Consider the following 12,500-nt stretch of genomic DNA (forward strand, 5'->3'; position numbering starts at 1 on the left):
TCTCTCTCTCCCTCTCTCTCTCTCTCCTCTCTCTCTCCCTCTCCTTCCTCCTCTCTCTCTCTTCCTCCTCTCTCTCTCCCTCTCTCTCTCTTTCTTCCTCCCTCTCTCTCTCCCTCTCTCTCTCTCTCCCTCTCTCTCTCCCTCTCTTCCTCTCTCTCTCTCTCCCTCCCTCTCTCTCTCTCTCTCCCTCCCTCTCTCTCTCCCTCTCTCTCTCTCTCTCCCTCCCTCTCTCTCTCCCTCCCTCTTTCTCTCTCTCCCCCTCTCTTCCTCTCTCACCTCTCCCCCTCTCCTTCCTCTCGTCGGTGATGTTCTGGCGTTGGGTTTGGCGCCCTGTACCCGCTGCCCCCGGCCTCCACGCCCTCTGCCTCCTCGCCCTCCGCCCCGCCCTCCGCCCCGCCCCCCGCCTCGCCCCGGGCCCCTCTGGTGGCGGCCCCAGATGAAGTTGCATGGGGGCCGGTAGTGCGTCCTGGCGTAGCGCAGGAGGCGTCGGCGCGTGGCGGGCAGGCGGATGGTGTACACGTAGTACTCTAGAGCGCTGTGCTTCATGTTGGGCAGCGTCCCGCGCAACAGCGCCTCCTCCAGGAAGAGACGCACCAGCGGCGCCTTGAACGCCTCGAACCCGAGCTCGCCCAAGGACTTCAGCATCCTCGTGATGCGGAGGTAGTTGTGCTGAGACCTGGAAACCATGGAGACAAAGACTCAATGTCTAAACCAGGACTAAACCAGGACTAAACCAGGACTAAACTAGGACTAAACTAGGACTAAACTAGGACTAAACTAGGACTAAACTAGGACTAAACCAGGACTAAACTAGGACTAAACTAGGACTAAACTAGGACTAAACTAGGACTAAACCAGGACTAAACCAGGACTAAACCAGGACTAAACTAGGACTAAACTAGGACTAAACTAGGACTAAACCAGGACTAAACCAGGACTAAACCAGGACTAAACTAGGACTAAACTAGGACTAAACTAGGACTAAACTAGGACTAAACCAGGACTAAACCAGGACTAAACCAGGACTAAACCAGGACTAAACCAGGACTAAGCTGGACTCATGTAACCATGGCAACAGCAGTGTAAACTCTTCTTCTGCACATCATTAGTCGAATTGTCCGTCACATGTGGAGCCGCCATTTTGTGTCCGGTACGTTTGTTTAATTGAGTTTTCGGCTCAGAAAGTCGTTAGTGGTGCGTTACTACGGAAACACGATGGGATTTTCAGATTTAATGAGCAATAAACAAAAAACCAACTGTGTAACAAAGAAGATCAGGAGTCACTTTGTGGAGCTTTTGTTCTGGGACTTAAGGGTTAAAGGCTTTAGAGCCCTTTAAACCTGATCCTTCAGTGGAACATTTAGACTGGAAAAATCTCATTCAAAACTAGAAAGAAATCTGATTAAAATCTAGAAAAATCTGATTGAAAACTGCAATTCAAATCAAAGCTAGAAATTGAAAATCTGATTCACTGATTTAAATGAAAGAAAGTTCTGTTAAATCTAGAAAAATAGTCAAATCAGTTCTAAGGGTGAAAAAAGATAAAATAAAATATATTCTAAAAAATCTGATTAGCAAAATTGGATTTTAAAAAATCCAATCCTGAAGTCTGGTTTAAAAGAAAAATAAATTATTTCTGATAAAATCTAGAAAAGGTTTGGGGGGAGAAGAAGAAGAAGTCGAGAAAAGTCTAGAAAAATAACCCAGTAATGATCAGGACTTTAGACCTTTCATTGTTTAAGTGAAGAAGGCGACGCATGAGGATTTAACCTTTAATCACAGCCCTGTTCCATTGTGCCCACAGACACAGGCAGAACATGCAGACACAGGCAGAACACGCAGACACAGGCAGAACATGCAGACACAGGCAGAACACGCAGACACAGGCAGAACACGCAGACACAGGCAGAACATGCAGACACAGGCAGAACATGCAGACACAGGCAGAACACGCAGACACAGGCAGAACATGCAGACACAGGCAGAACACGCAGACACAGGCAGAACACGCAGACACAAGCAGAACATGCAGACACAGGCAGAACATGCAGACACAGGCAGAACATGCAGACACAGGCAGAACATGCAGACACAGGCAGAACACACATACACAGGCAGAACATGCAGACACAGGCAGAACATGCAGACACAGGCAGAACATGCAGACACAGGCAGAACACACAGACACAGGCAGAACACACAGACACAGGCAGAACACGCAGACACAGGCAGAACATGCAGACACAGGCAGAACACGCAGACACAGACAGAACACACAGACACAGGCAGAACACGCAGACACAGGCAGAACACGCAGACACAGGCAGAACACGCAGACACAGGCAGAATATGCAGAAGAGAGCGGGACTCACTCGTTCAGGTGATGAAAGCGATGTTCCCAGTTCGCAGCTCGAGCCACTTTTCCGTTTCGATCAAGAAGTTTGACTCCATAAAAGTCGAGCATGAGCGAATACACCGCCACAAAGCGGCGCTTGGCTTCACGCGTGCTTTGGAATTCCTCCAAGAAACAAACGAGTTTGAATTATTTTATCATCCACAAACTAAAAGAAGATAATATGGCAAAAGATATATTTTTTAATACGAGACAAAAACATGAGAATGTCCCTCGTCCTCTGGGATGCAGCTAAAGCACTTTGAAGAGGACAAAGTATAGCCACAGCCACGGCAAAAAAGAAACATAGGGAGGAAAAGAAAAAAGATCTGCAGGAAAAACTCAAATTGCTGGAGGTAAATCAGGCTCAGATGCTACAAGAAACCATCTTACACACAATGAGACACACACAACTAAACAAAGATGGAAGAATAAGTCTGGACGCTGAGAAGGATTTGATTCTGTTTGTAAGTGAAATGTGTTGTTGTTGTTGTTGTTGTTGTTGCTGTGGTGGTTGTGTTGTTGTGGTGGTTGTTGTTGTGATGTTGTTGTTGTTGTTGTGGTGGTTGTTGTTGTGATGTTGTGGTTGTTGTGATGTTGTTGTGGTTGTTGTTATGGTGGTGGTTGTTGTTGTTATGGTGGTTGTTGTGATGTTGTTGTGGTTGTTTTTGTGGTTGTTGTTATGGTGGTGGTTGTTGTTGTTATGGTGGTTGTTGTGATGTTGTTGTGGTGGTTGTTGTGATGTTGTGGTTGTTGTGGTGGTTGTTGTTGTTGTTGTGGTGGTTGTTGTTGTTGTGGTGGTGGTTGTTGTTGTTGTTATGGTGGTAGTGGTTGTTGTGGTGGTTATGGTGGTGGTGGTTATGGTGGTGGTGGTGGTTGTTGTTGTTGTGGTGGTGGTTGTTATGGTGGTGGTAGTTGTTGTGGTGGTGGTTGTTGTGGTTGTTTTTTGTGGTTGTTGTTATGGGGGTTGTTGTTGTGGTGGTTGTTGTTGTGATGTAGTGGTTGTTGTTGTTGTTGATGTGGTTATTGTTGTGATGATGATGATGATGTTGTTGTGGTGGTTGTTGTGGTGGTGGTTGTTGTGGTGGTTGTTGTTGTTGTGGTGGTTGTTGTTGTGGTGGTTGTTGTTATGGTGGTGGTTGTTGTTGTTGTGGTTGTTGTGGTTGTTGTGGTTGTTATGGTGGTGGTGGTTGTTGTGGTTGTTGTTGTTGTTGTGGTGGTGGTTGTTGTTATGGTGGTGGTGGTGGTTGTTGTTGTTGTTGTGGTGGTTGTTATGGTGGTGGTTGTGGTTGTTGTTATGGTGGTAGTGGTTGTTGTTGTTATGGTGGTGTTTGTTGTTGTGGTGGTTGTTGTTATGGTGGTGGTTGTTGTTGTGTTTGTTGTTGTTATGGTGGTGGTTGTTGTTGTGGTTGTTGTTGATGTGGTTGTTGTTGTTGTGGTGGTGGTTGTTTTGTGGTGTTTGTTGTTGTGGTGGTTGTTGTGGTGGTTGTTGTTATGGTGGTGGTTGTTGTTGTGGTTGTTGTTGTTATGGTGGTTGTTGTGATGATGTTGTTGTGGTGGTTGTTGTGATGTTGTGGTTGTTGTGGTGGTTGTTGTTGTTGTGGTGGTGGTTGTTGTTGTTGTGGTGGTGGTTGTTGTTGTTGTGGTGGTGGTTGTTGTTGTTGTTGTGGTGGTTGTTGTTGTTGTTATGGTGGTAGTGGTTGTTGTGGTGGTTATGGTGGTGGTGGTTATGGTGGTGGTGGTTGTTGTTGTGGTGGTGGTTGTTATGGCGGTGGTAGTTGTTGTGGTGGTGGTTGTTGTGGTTGTTTTTGTGGTTGTTGTTATGGTGGTTGTTCTTGTGGTGGTTGTTGTTGTGATGTTGTGGTTGTTGTTGTTGTTGTTGTTGATGATGTGGTTGTTGTTGTGATGATGATGTTGTTGTGGTGGTGGTTGTTGTTGTGGTGGTTGTTGTTGTTGTTGTGGTGGTTGTTGTTATGGTGGTGGTAGTGGTTGTTGTTGTTGAGGTTATGGTGGCGGTGGTTGTTGTGGTTGTTGTTGTTGTGGTTGTTATGGTGGTGGTGGTGGTGGTTGTTGTGGTTGTTGTTGTTGTGGTGGTGGTTGTTGTTATGGTGGTGGTTGTTGTTGTTGTGGTGGTTGTTATGGTGGTGGTGGTGGTGGTTGTTGTGGTTGTTGTTGTTGTGGTGGTGGTTGTTGTTATGGTGGTGTTTGTTGTTGTGGTGGTGGTGGTGGTGGTGGTTGTTGTGGTGGTTGTTGTTATGGTGGTGGTTGTTGTTGTGTTGTTGTTGTGGCTGTTGTTGTTATGGTGGTGGTTGTTGTTGTGTTGTTGTTATAGTGGTGGTGGTACTTGTTGTTGTTGTTGTGGTGGTTGTTGTTGTGGTGTTGTGGTTGTTGTTGATGTGGTGGTTGTTGTGATGTTGTTGTGGTTGTTGTTATGGTGGTGGTTGTTGTTGTTATGGTGGTTGTTGTGATGATGTCGTTGTGGTGGTTGTTGTGATGTTGTGCATGTTGTTGTGGTGGTGGTTGTTGTTGTTGTTGTGGTTGTTTTTGTGGTTGTTGTTGTTATGGTGGTGGTGGTTGTTGTTGTGGTTGTTGTTGTTATGGTGGTTGTTGTGATGATGTTGTTATGGTGGTTGTTGTGATGATGTCGTTGTGGTGGTTGTTGTGATGTTGTGCATGTTGTTGTGGTGGTTGTTGTTGTTGTTGTTGTTGTTGTGGTTGTTTTTGTGGTTGTTGTTGTTATGGTGGTGGTTGTTGTTGTGGTTGTTGTTGTTATGGTGGTTGTTGTGATGATGTTGTTGTGGTGGTTGTTGTTGTTGTGGTGGTTGTTGTTGTGGTGGTTGTTGTTGTTGTGGTGGTCGTTGTTGTGGTGGTTGTTGTTGTTGTGGTGGTTGTTGTTGTTGTGGTGGTGGTTGTTGTTGTTATGGTGGTAGTGGTTGTTGTGGTGGTTATGGTGGTGGTGGTTATGGTGGTGGTGGTTGTTGTTGTTGTGGTGGTGGTTGTTATGGTGGTGGTAGTTGTTGTGGTGGTGGTTGTTGTGGTTGTTTTTGTGGTTGTTGTTATGGTGGTTGTTGTTGTGGTGGTTGTTGTGATGTTGTGGTTGTTGTTGTTGTTGATGATGATGTGGTTGTTGTTGTGATGATGTTGTTGTGGTGGTTGTTGTGGTGGTTGTTGTTGTGGTGGTTGTTGTGGTGGTTGTTATGGTGGTGGTGGTTGTTGTTGTTGAGGTTATGGTGGCGGTTGTTGTTGTGGTTGTTGTGGTTGTTATGGTGGTGGTGGTGGTGGTGGTGGTTGTTGTGGTTGTTGTTGTTGTGGTGGTTGTTGTTATGGTGGTGGTGGTTGTTGTTGTTGTTGTTGTTGTTGTTGTGGTGGTTGTTATGGTGGTGGTGGTTGTTGTTATGGTGGTAGTGGTTGTTGTTGTTATGGTGGTGTTTGTTGTTGTGGTGGTTGTTGTTATGGTGGTGGTTGTTGTTGTGTTTGTTGTTGTTATGGTGGTGGTGGTTGTTGTTGTGGTTGTTGTTGATGTGGTTGTGGTGGTGGTTGTTTTGTGGTGGTGGTTGTTTTGTGGTGTTTGTTGTTATGGTGGTGTTTGTTGTTGTGGTGGTGGTGGTTGTTGTGGTGGTTGTTGTTGTTGTGTTGTTGTTGTGTTGTTATGGTGGTGGTTGTTGTTGTGGTGGTTGTTGTTGTTGTTGTGGTTGTTGTGTTGTTGTTGTGGCTGTTGTTGTTATGGTGGTGGTGGTTGTTGTTGTATTGTTGTTGTTGTTGTTGTTATGGTGGTGGTGGTTGTTGTTGTTGTGGTGGTTGTTGTTGTTGTGGTGGTTGTTGTTGTGGTGGTTGTTGTTGTTGTGGTGGTTGTTGTTGTGGGGGTTGTTGTTATGGTGGTGGTTGTTGTTGTTATGGTGGTGGTTGTTGTTGTTGTTGTTATGGTGGTTGTTGTGGTAGTTGTTGTTATGGTGGTGGTTGTTGTTGTTGTGTTGTTGTTGTTGTTGTTGTGGTTGTCTTACTTTAATCTCTTCCTGAGTGAGTTCGTGTGCGTAAAAGTTGAGCCCTTGTTCTCTCAGAGGAAACAGCCTGAGGACAAAAGAACGTGAAGAAACAATATTCATAATTTGTTCTTTAAAACCACAATATTCACGCTTCATTTTCATCTAAAATAAACTCACTTCCTGTTGAAAAGTGCAGAAGTGAAACTGCCTCTTCATTTCACCACAAACAGTTTAAAAATGAAAACAACTAGTGCCAAACGAGAGTTTAGGCTAACGAGTGCTCACGCTAACGAGTGCTCACGCTAACGTGGGCACTAACGCTAACGAGCGCTCACGCTAACGTGGGCGCTCACGCTAACGAGTGCTCACGCTAACGTGGGCGCTCACGCTAACGAGTGCTCACGCTAACGTGGGCGCTCATGCTAACACACACAGACACACACAGACACACACACACACACACAACACACACACACACACAACACACACACAACACACACACAGACACACACACACACACACAACACACACACACACACACACACAACACACACACAGACACACACACACACACACAACACACACACACACACAACACACACACAACACACACACAACACACACACACACACACACACACAACACACACACAGACACACACAGACACACACACACACACACACACACAACACACACACAGACACACACACACAGACACACACAGACACACACACACACACACAACACACACACAGACACACACACACACACACAACACACACACACACACAACACACACACAACACACACACAACACACACACACACACACACACACACACACAACACACACACAGACACACACAGACACACACACACACACACACACAACACACACACAGACACACACACACAGACACACACAGACACACACACACACACACAACACACACACACACAACACACACACACACACACACAACACACACACAACACACACACAACACACACACACAGACACACACAGACACACACACACAGACACAGACACACACACACACACACAGACACAGACACACACACACACACACACCACTGGATGTAGTTGTGGTTGTGTTCCAGTTTGTCGTAGTCTCCTCTCCATTTAGTCAGAATCTCCTCGATGTAAATCCCTGAAAGAGAAAACATTCATTTAGAGCAGGTCAAAGGTCGTGAGCCGGAGCAGGTCAAAGGTCGTGAGCCGGAGCAGGTCAAAGGTCGACGTCACCACAAACATCTCAGAATCAACTATGAACCTTTTACTCTTGGTAAATTACCTTGATTAGTCGATTGTGTGTTTGTTGTTATTTACTTGTTTATTTCAGGTTGAATATCACTGAAAATGTCAATAATACTCAACCATCAAACCATTATTATATTTAACATTTCAACTTTCTCAACACATTTTTAACCAAATAAGGAAAGTAGAAAAAGCTTCAGTTGTAGTCATCTGGACTCAGTTTGAAAAAGTAGACGTTTGGACTCTCATCCAAGAGTCATTGTCAATAAAAGAATTTAGATCGAGAACTCCGATATTAATACTGTTCTGTGGTAAGACCCGCCCATTGGGAGGAGCCTTCCTGAAGTAGAAGGAGTTGTTTGTTTCAACAGAAACTCCCCCCTTGTATCTACCGAGCCTATTCAGAATTTGAATGGGCTATTAGAATCCTCTTTGTCTTTGTGAGACCCTGGCTCAACCACCCTGAGTACCTGATTAGCATCTAAATGTCCTGGTCCTGGTCCTCTACCTTTCCAGGGGTTCAGTATACCATTATAAATAACAGGAAGATTAAACCTTAGCCCTCCATTTCTGTTTAAAGAAGGTCTTTCTTTTTTAACAAAAATAGCTTCCTTGACTCCTCTTTCAAACCATCTTTTCTCCTGCTTAAAACCTTCACCTCACCGTCTTCAAACGAGTGATTAGAGGCTTCAAGATGGAGATGCACGGCACTCTGAGGTCCTGAACTTGTATTTCTTCTGTGCTGATAGAGCCTCTTGTGTAGAGGCTGTTTCGTCTCACCTATGTAACGTTCTTTACAGCTTTCTTCACTGCATTGGATCGAATAAACTACATTGCTCTGTTTTTGAGTCGGCAACTTGTCCTTAGGATGAACCAGTTTTTGTCTTAAAGTGTTTCCTGGTTTAAAATAAACAGGGACTTCGTGTTGTCTAAAAATTCTCTGCAGTTTTCCCGACAGGCCAGACACATAAGGGATAGAAACACCCTTCCTTCTCTGTTCAGTATTAATATCGGAGTTCTCGATCTAAATTCTTTTATTGACAATGACTCTTGGATGAGAGTCGAAACGTCTAATTTTTCAAACTGAGTCCAGATGAAACAACTGAAGCTTTTTCTACTATGGAACACGCCTGGACGAATGAGGGATTACACCGACATATTTCCAAGAATTTTGGGCCTAAAACCTTGGATTTAGTTCGGGAACTCGAATCTGCAGCCAGGAAACTAGCAGACAACAGGAACCACTTGAGGTTCAATCTTAGATGCAGACAGAACAACATGATCCCGAAGAGCCTGCAGATCAAATCACCGGTCAGAGGACACAGAGCAGAGAAGATTTGGAGAAGGAGCCTTATGCAGATGCTCAGTGAAAGGATTCAGGAAAACAACGTCAGAATTGATAAATTGAAAGACAGAACAGGAACTTTACAGGAGAAATTAACCAGCATACTCCCTGAAGAAGCTTTCAAAAGAGTGCTGGATTTTACACAGACAGCACAAGAAGCACAGCACAGGAAGAGCAAAGAACGCCAAATCAAGAAGTTCAACATTCTTTTGAACAAAAAGAATGCAGGTGAGGTCGAGCTAGACATTAGGACTGAGACAGACAAATTAGCGACCAGCAAAAACAATTGGATTAAGAACCTATCAGATCGTGTTCTGACACAGGCAGAAAAGGAGGTGCTTTCTGAAGGTCTCAACTTTTCTGTCACCTCTAAACACATCCCTACAGAGAACTACATCACAGCCACTGAAACTGCAATTAGAAACAACAAAATGACTGAATCGGAGGCTGCAGACCTGAGGTTACGTGTCACAGCGACCCTGAAGAGTGCCAAACCACCGCCTTCAAATATCACAGCTGAAGAGAGTAAAGCACTTTCAGCACTGGAAAAAGATCATAGCATCAACATCCTCCCAGCAGACAGGGGGCGCTGCACTGTGATTCTCAACGCAGCTGATTACGAAGCCAAAGTCCACACCCTCCTCGAGGACATGACCACATACGAGCGCTTGAAAAGAGATCCGACCAGTGGCTACAAGAAGAAAGTGATAGACTGTTTACAAAGGCTGGAAAAAGAGGAAGCGATAGACCAGCCTCTGTATTACAGACTGTATCCTGGGGAAGCCATGCCTTGCATTTATGGCCTTCCAAAAATACACAAAAAGGAGGTTCCACTCAGACCCATAGTGTGCAGCACAGATTCCATCACCTACAATGTGGCCAAGCATTTAACAACTATATTGGCTCCGCTTGTGGGGAATTCGGAACATCATGTGGAAAACACGCACAACTTTGTGGATAAAGTGAAACATCTCCAACTGGAGCCAGATGACCTCATGGTTTCATATGATGTGGTGTCCCTGTTCACCTGCATCCCGACCTCTGACCTCTGATGCAGTAGCAGCAGTGAGGATCAGACTGCAGGAAGACACCACCCTACAGGAAAGGACCAAACTGACACCTGAACACATATGTAAACTGTTGGACATCTGTCTGAACACCACTTACTTTCAATTCCGGGGACAATTTTACAGACAGATTCATGGCTGTGCCATGGGCTCGCCCGTCTCTCCCATAGTGGCCAACCTGTACATGGAGCACTTTGAGAAGAAGGCACTGGCCTCATTCTCAGGCATAGCCCCAAAACTGTGGCTCCGCTATGTCGATGATACTTTTGTAACAATCAAGGAACAAGAGCTGGAAACCTTCTCTGATCACATCAATGCGGTGGACCCACATATCAGGTTTACAAGAGAAGACGCTAAGGAGAATCGCTTGGCCTTTCTTGATTGTTCCACGATCAGAGGAGAGGACGAGAAACTCCAAATAGAAGTATATAGGAAACCTACACACACGGACCAGTATCTGCTCTTTGGTTCCAACCACCCACTACAGCACAAGCTGGGGGTGATCAGAACCTTACAACACAGAGCTCAAGGTGTGCCCACCAGCTCAGAGGGCAAGAAGAAAGAGGACAAACATGTCCGAAATGCCCTCTCAGCCTGTGGTTACCCCGCTTGGGCTCTCAACAGAGTGAAGAGAACCAAGAAGCAGGACAAAAGGGAAACTGAACAGAGAAGGAAGGGTGTTTCTATCCCTTATGTGTCTGGCCTCTCGGAAAAACTGCAGAGAATTTTTAGACAACACGAAGTCCCTGTTTATTTTAAACCAGGAAACACTTTAAGACAAAAACTGGTTCACCCAAAGGACAAGGTGACTACTCAAAAACAGAGCAATGTAGTTTATTCGATCCAATGCAGTGAAGAAAGCTGTAAAGAACGGTACATAGGTGAGACAAAACAGCCTCTACACAAGAGGCTTTATCAGCACAGAAGAAATACAAGTTCAGGACCTCAGAGCGCCGTGCATCTCCATCTTGAAGCCTCTAATCACTCGTTTGAAGACGGTGAGGTGAAGGTTTTAAGCAGGAGAAAAGATGGTTTGAAAGAGGAGTCAAGGAAGCTATTTTTGTTAAAAAAGAAAGACCTTCTTTAAACAGAAATGGAGGGCTAAGGTTTAATCTTCCTGTTATTTATAATGGTATACTGAACCCCTGGAAAGGTAGAGGACCAGGACCAGGACATTTAGATGCTAATCAGGTCCTCAGGGTGGTTGAGCCAGGGTCTCACAAAGACAAAGAGGATTCTAATAGCCCATTAAGATTCTGAATAGGCTCGGTAGATACAAGGGGGGAGTTTCTGTTGAAACAAACAACTCCTTCTACTTCAGGAAGGCTCCTCCCAATGGGCGGGTCTTACCACAGAACAGTATTAATATCGGAGTTCTCGATCTAAATTCTTTTATTGACAATGACTCTTGGATGAGAGTCGAAACGTCTATTTTTTCTAACTGAGTCCAGATGACTACAACTGAAGCTTTTTCTACTATGGAACACGCCTGGACGAATGAGGGATTACACCGACAAATAAGGCAAGAGTTTTTTCATTTGTTGTTTCACCGACTTTTCCTTGGCATTTTTTAAGAGGCGAAGACGGAATTTCAGTTTATCAAAATTATCATATTTCTACTTTTGTAAAACAAACACGACTTTATAAAGTCAAACTCACCGTCTGGAACCAGAGGGATTTTGTTCAGGTAAAAACGGAGGTTTCGATATTCGTTCGGCTGACGAGACTTTCTATAATTCTATAAAACAAACCCACACAGTATTCAACATAAAACATGAATATATATATATTTTATAGAGCTGGGTTGAAATAATCGATTTTCAGATTTTTAATCGATTTGCATATTAATGACCGATTATCGATTCGTACGTCCAAAGATCGATATATATTTATTTATTTATTTTTATTTTTTCCAATTAAAATTCTTTTCTGCATTTCCCTCAGTGAACTTCAATCTACCTTCAAGAAAGATAATTCAGGACTCCTGGATGATCTTCTTGACCCTTAACCTTTTCATCAGTCTTCCATCAGTAACTACCAATACTCTGTTTAATATTGATATAATACTAGTTTGAATATGTTGCTTCTCTACACAGTCATGAAGTGAAGGAAACGGTTCAAATACATTTTTCATTTTTAATAACATTAACCCCCGGATCAAATCGGAAATCAGATCGAAATCGGATGGGATCAGAGTGAATCGGAAAAAAAACGATTTTGAAACGTAAAAATAGAAAACGAATCGATTCTCGAAATTTGAATCGAAACCCAGCTCTAATATAGTAACTGTGTCTGTATTAAACATAAAACATGAATATATATATTTTTAACGGGTAACTGTGTCTGTATTTGTACATAAAACATGAATATATATATATATTTTACCGGGTAACTGTGTCTGTATTTGTACATAAAACATGAATATATATATTTTA

The 12,500-nt window shown here is 44.0% G+C and overlaps 1 protein-coding gene across 1 annotated transcript in view; it reads right to left on the reverse strand.

Annotated features, from left to right (window-relative positions):
- The window catches only part of LOC140350826 (opioid growth factor receptor-like protein 1), a 21,430-nt gene that overhangs the window by 109 nt on the left and 8,821 nt on the right, over positions 1–12,500 (reverse strand). Inside the window, exons 3-7 of the mRNA XM_072436343.1 lie at positions 11,725–11,803; positions 7,468–7,546; positions 6,394–6,460; positions 2,373–2,518; positions 277–676 (exon numbers count right to left, since the gene is read on the reverse strand). Of these exons, the coding sequence (XP_072292444.1) occupies positions 277–676; positions 2,373–2,518; positions 6,394–6,460; positions 7,468–7,546; positions 11,725–11,803 (771 nt within the window). The remainder of the gene's footprint in view (positions 1–276; positions 677–2,372; positions 2,519–6,393; positions 6,461–7,467; positions 7,547–11,724; positions 11,804–12,500) is intronic.

The sequence above is a fragment of the Eucyclogobius newberryi genome, unplaced genomic scaffold (assembly GCF_026437365.1).
Source record: "Eucyclogobius newberryi isolate DKJ021-1_F unplaced genomic scaffold, fEucNew1.0.hap1 SCAF_8, whole genome shotgun sequence".
Taxonomy (NCBI): Eukaryota; Metazoa; Chordata; class Actinopteri; order Gobiiformes; family Gobiidae; genus Eucyclogobius; species Eucyclogobius newberryi.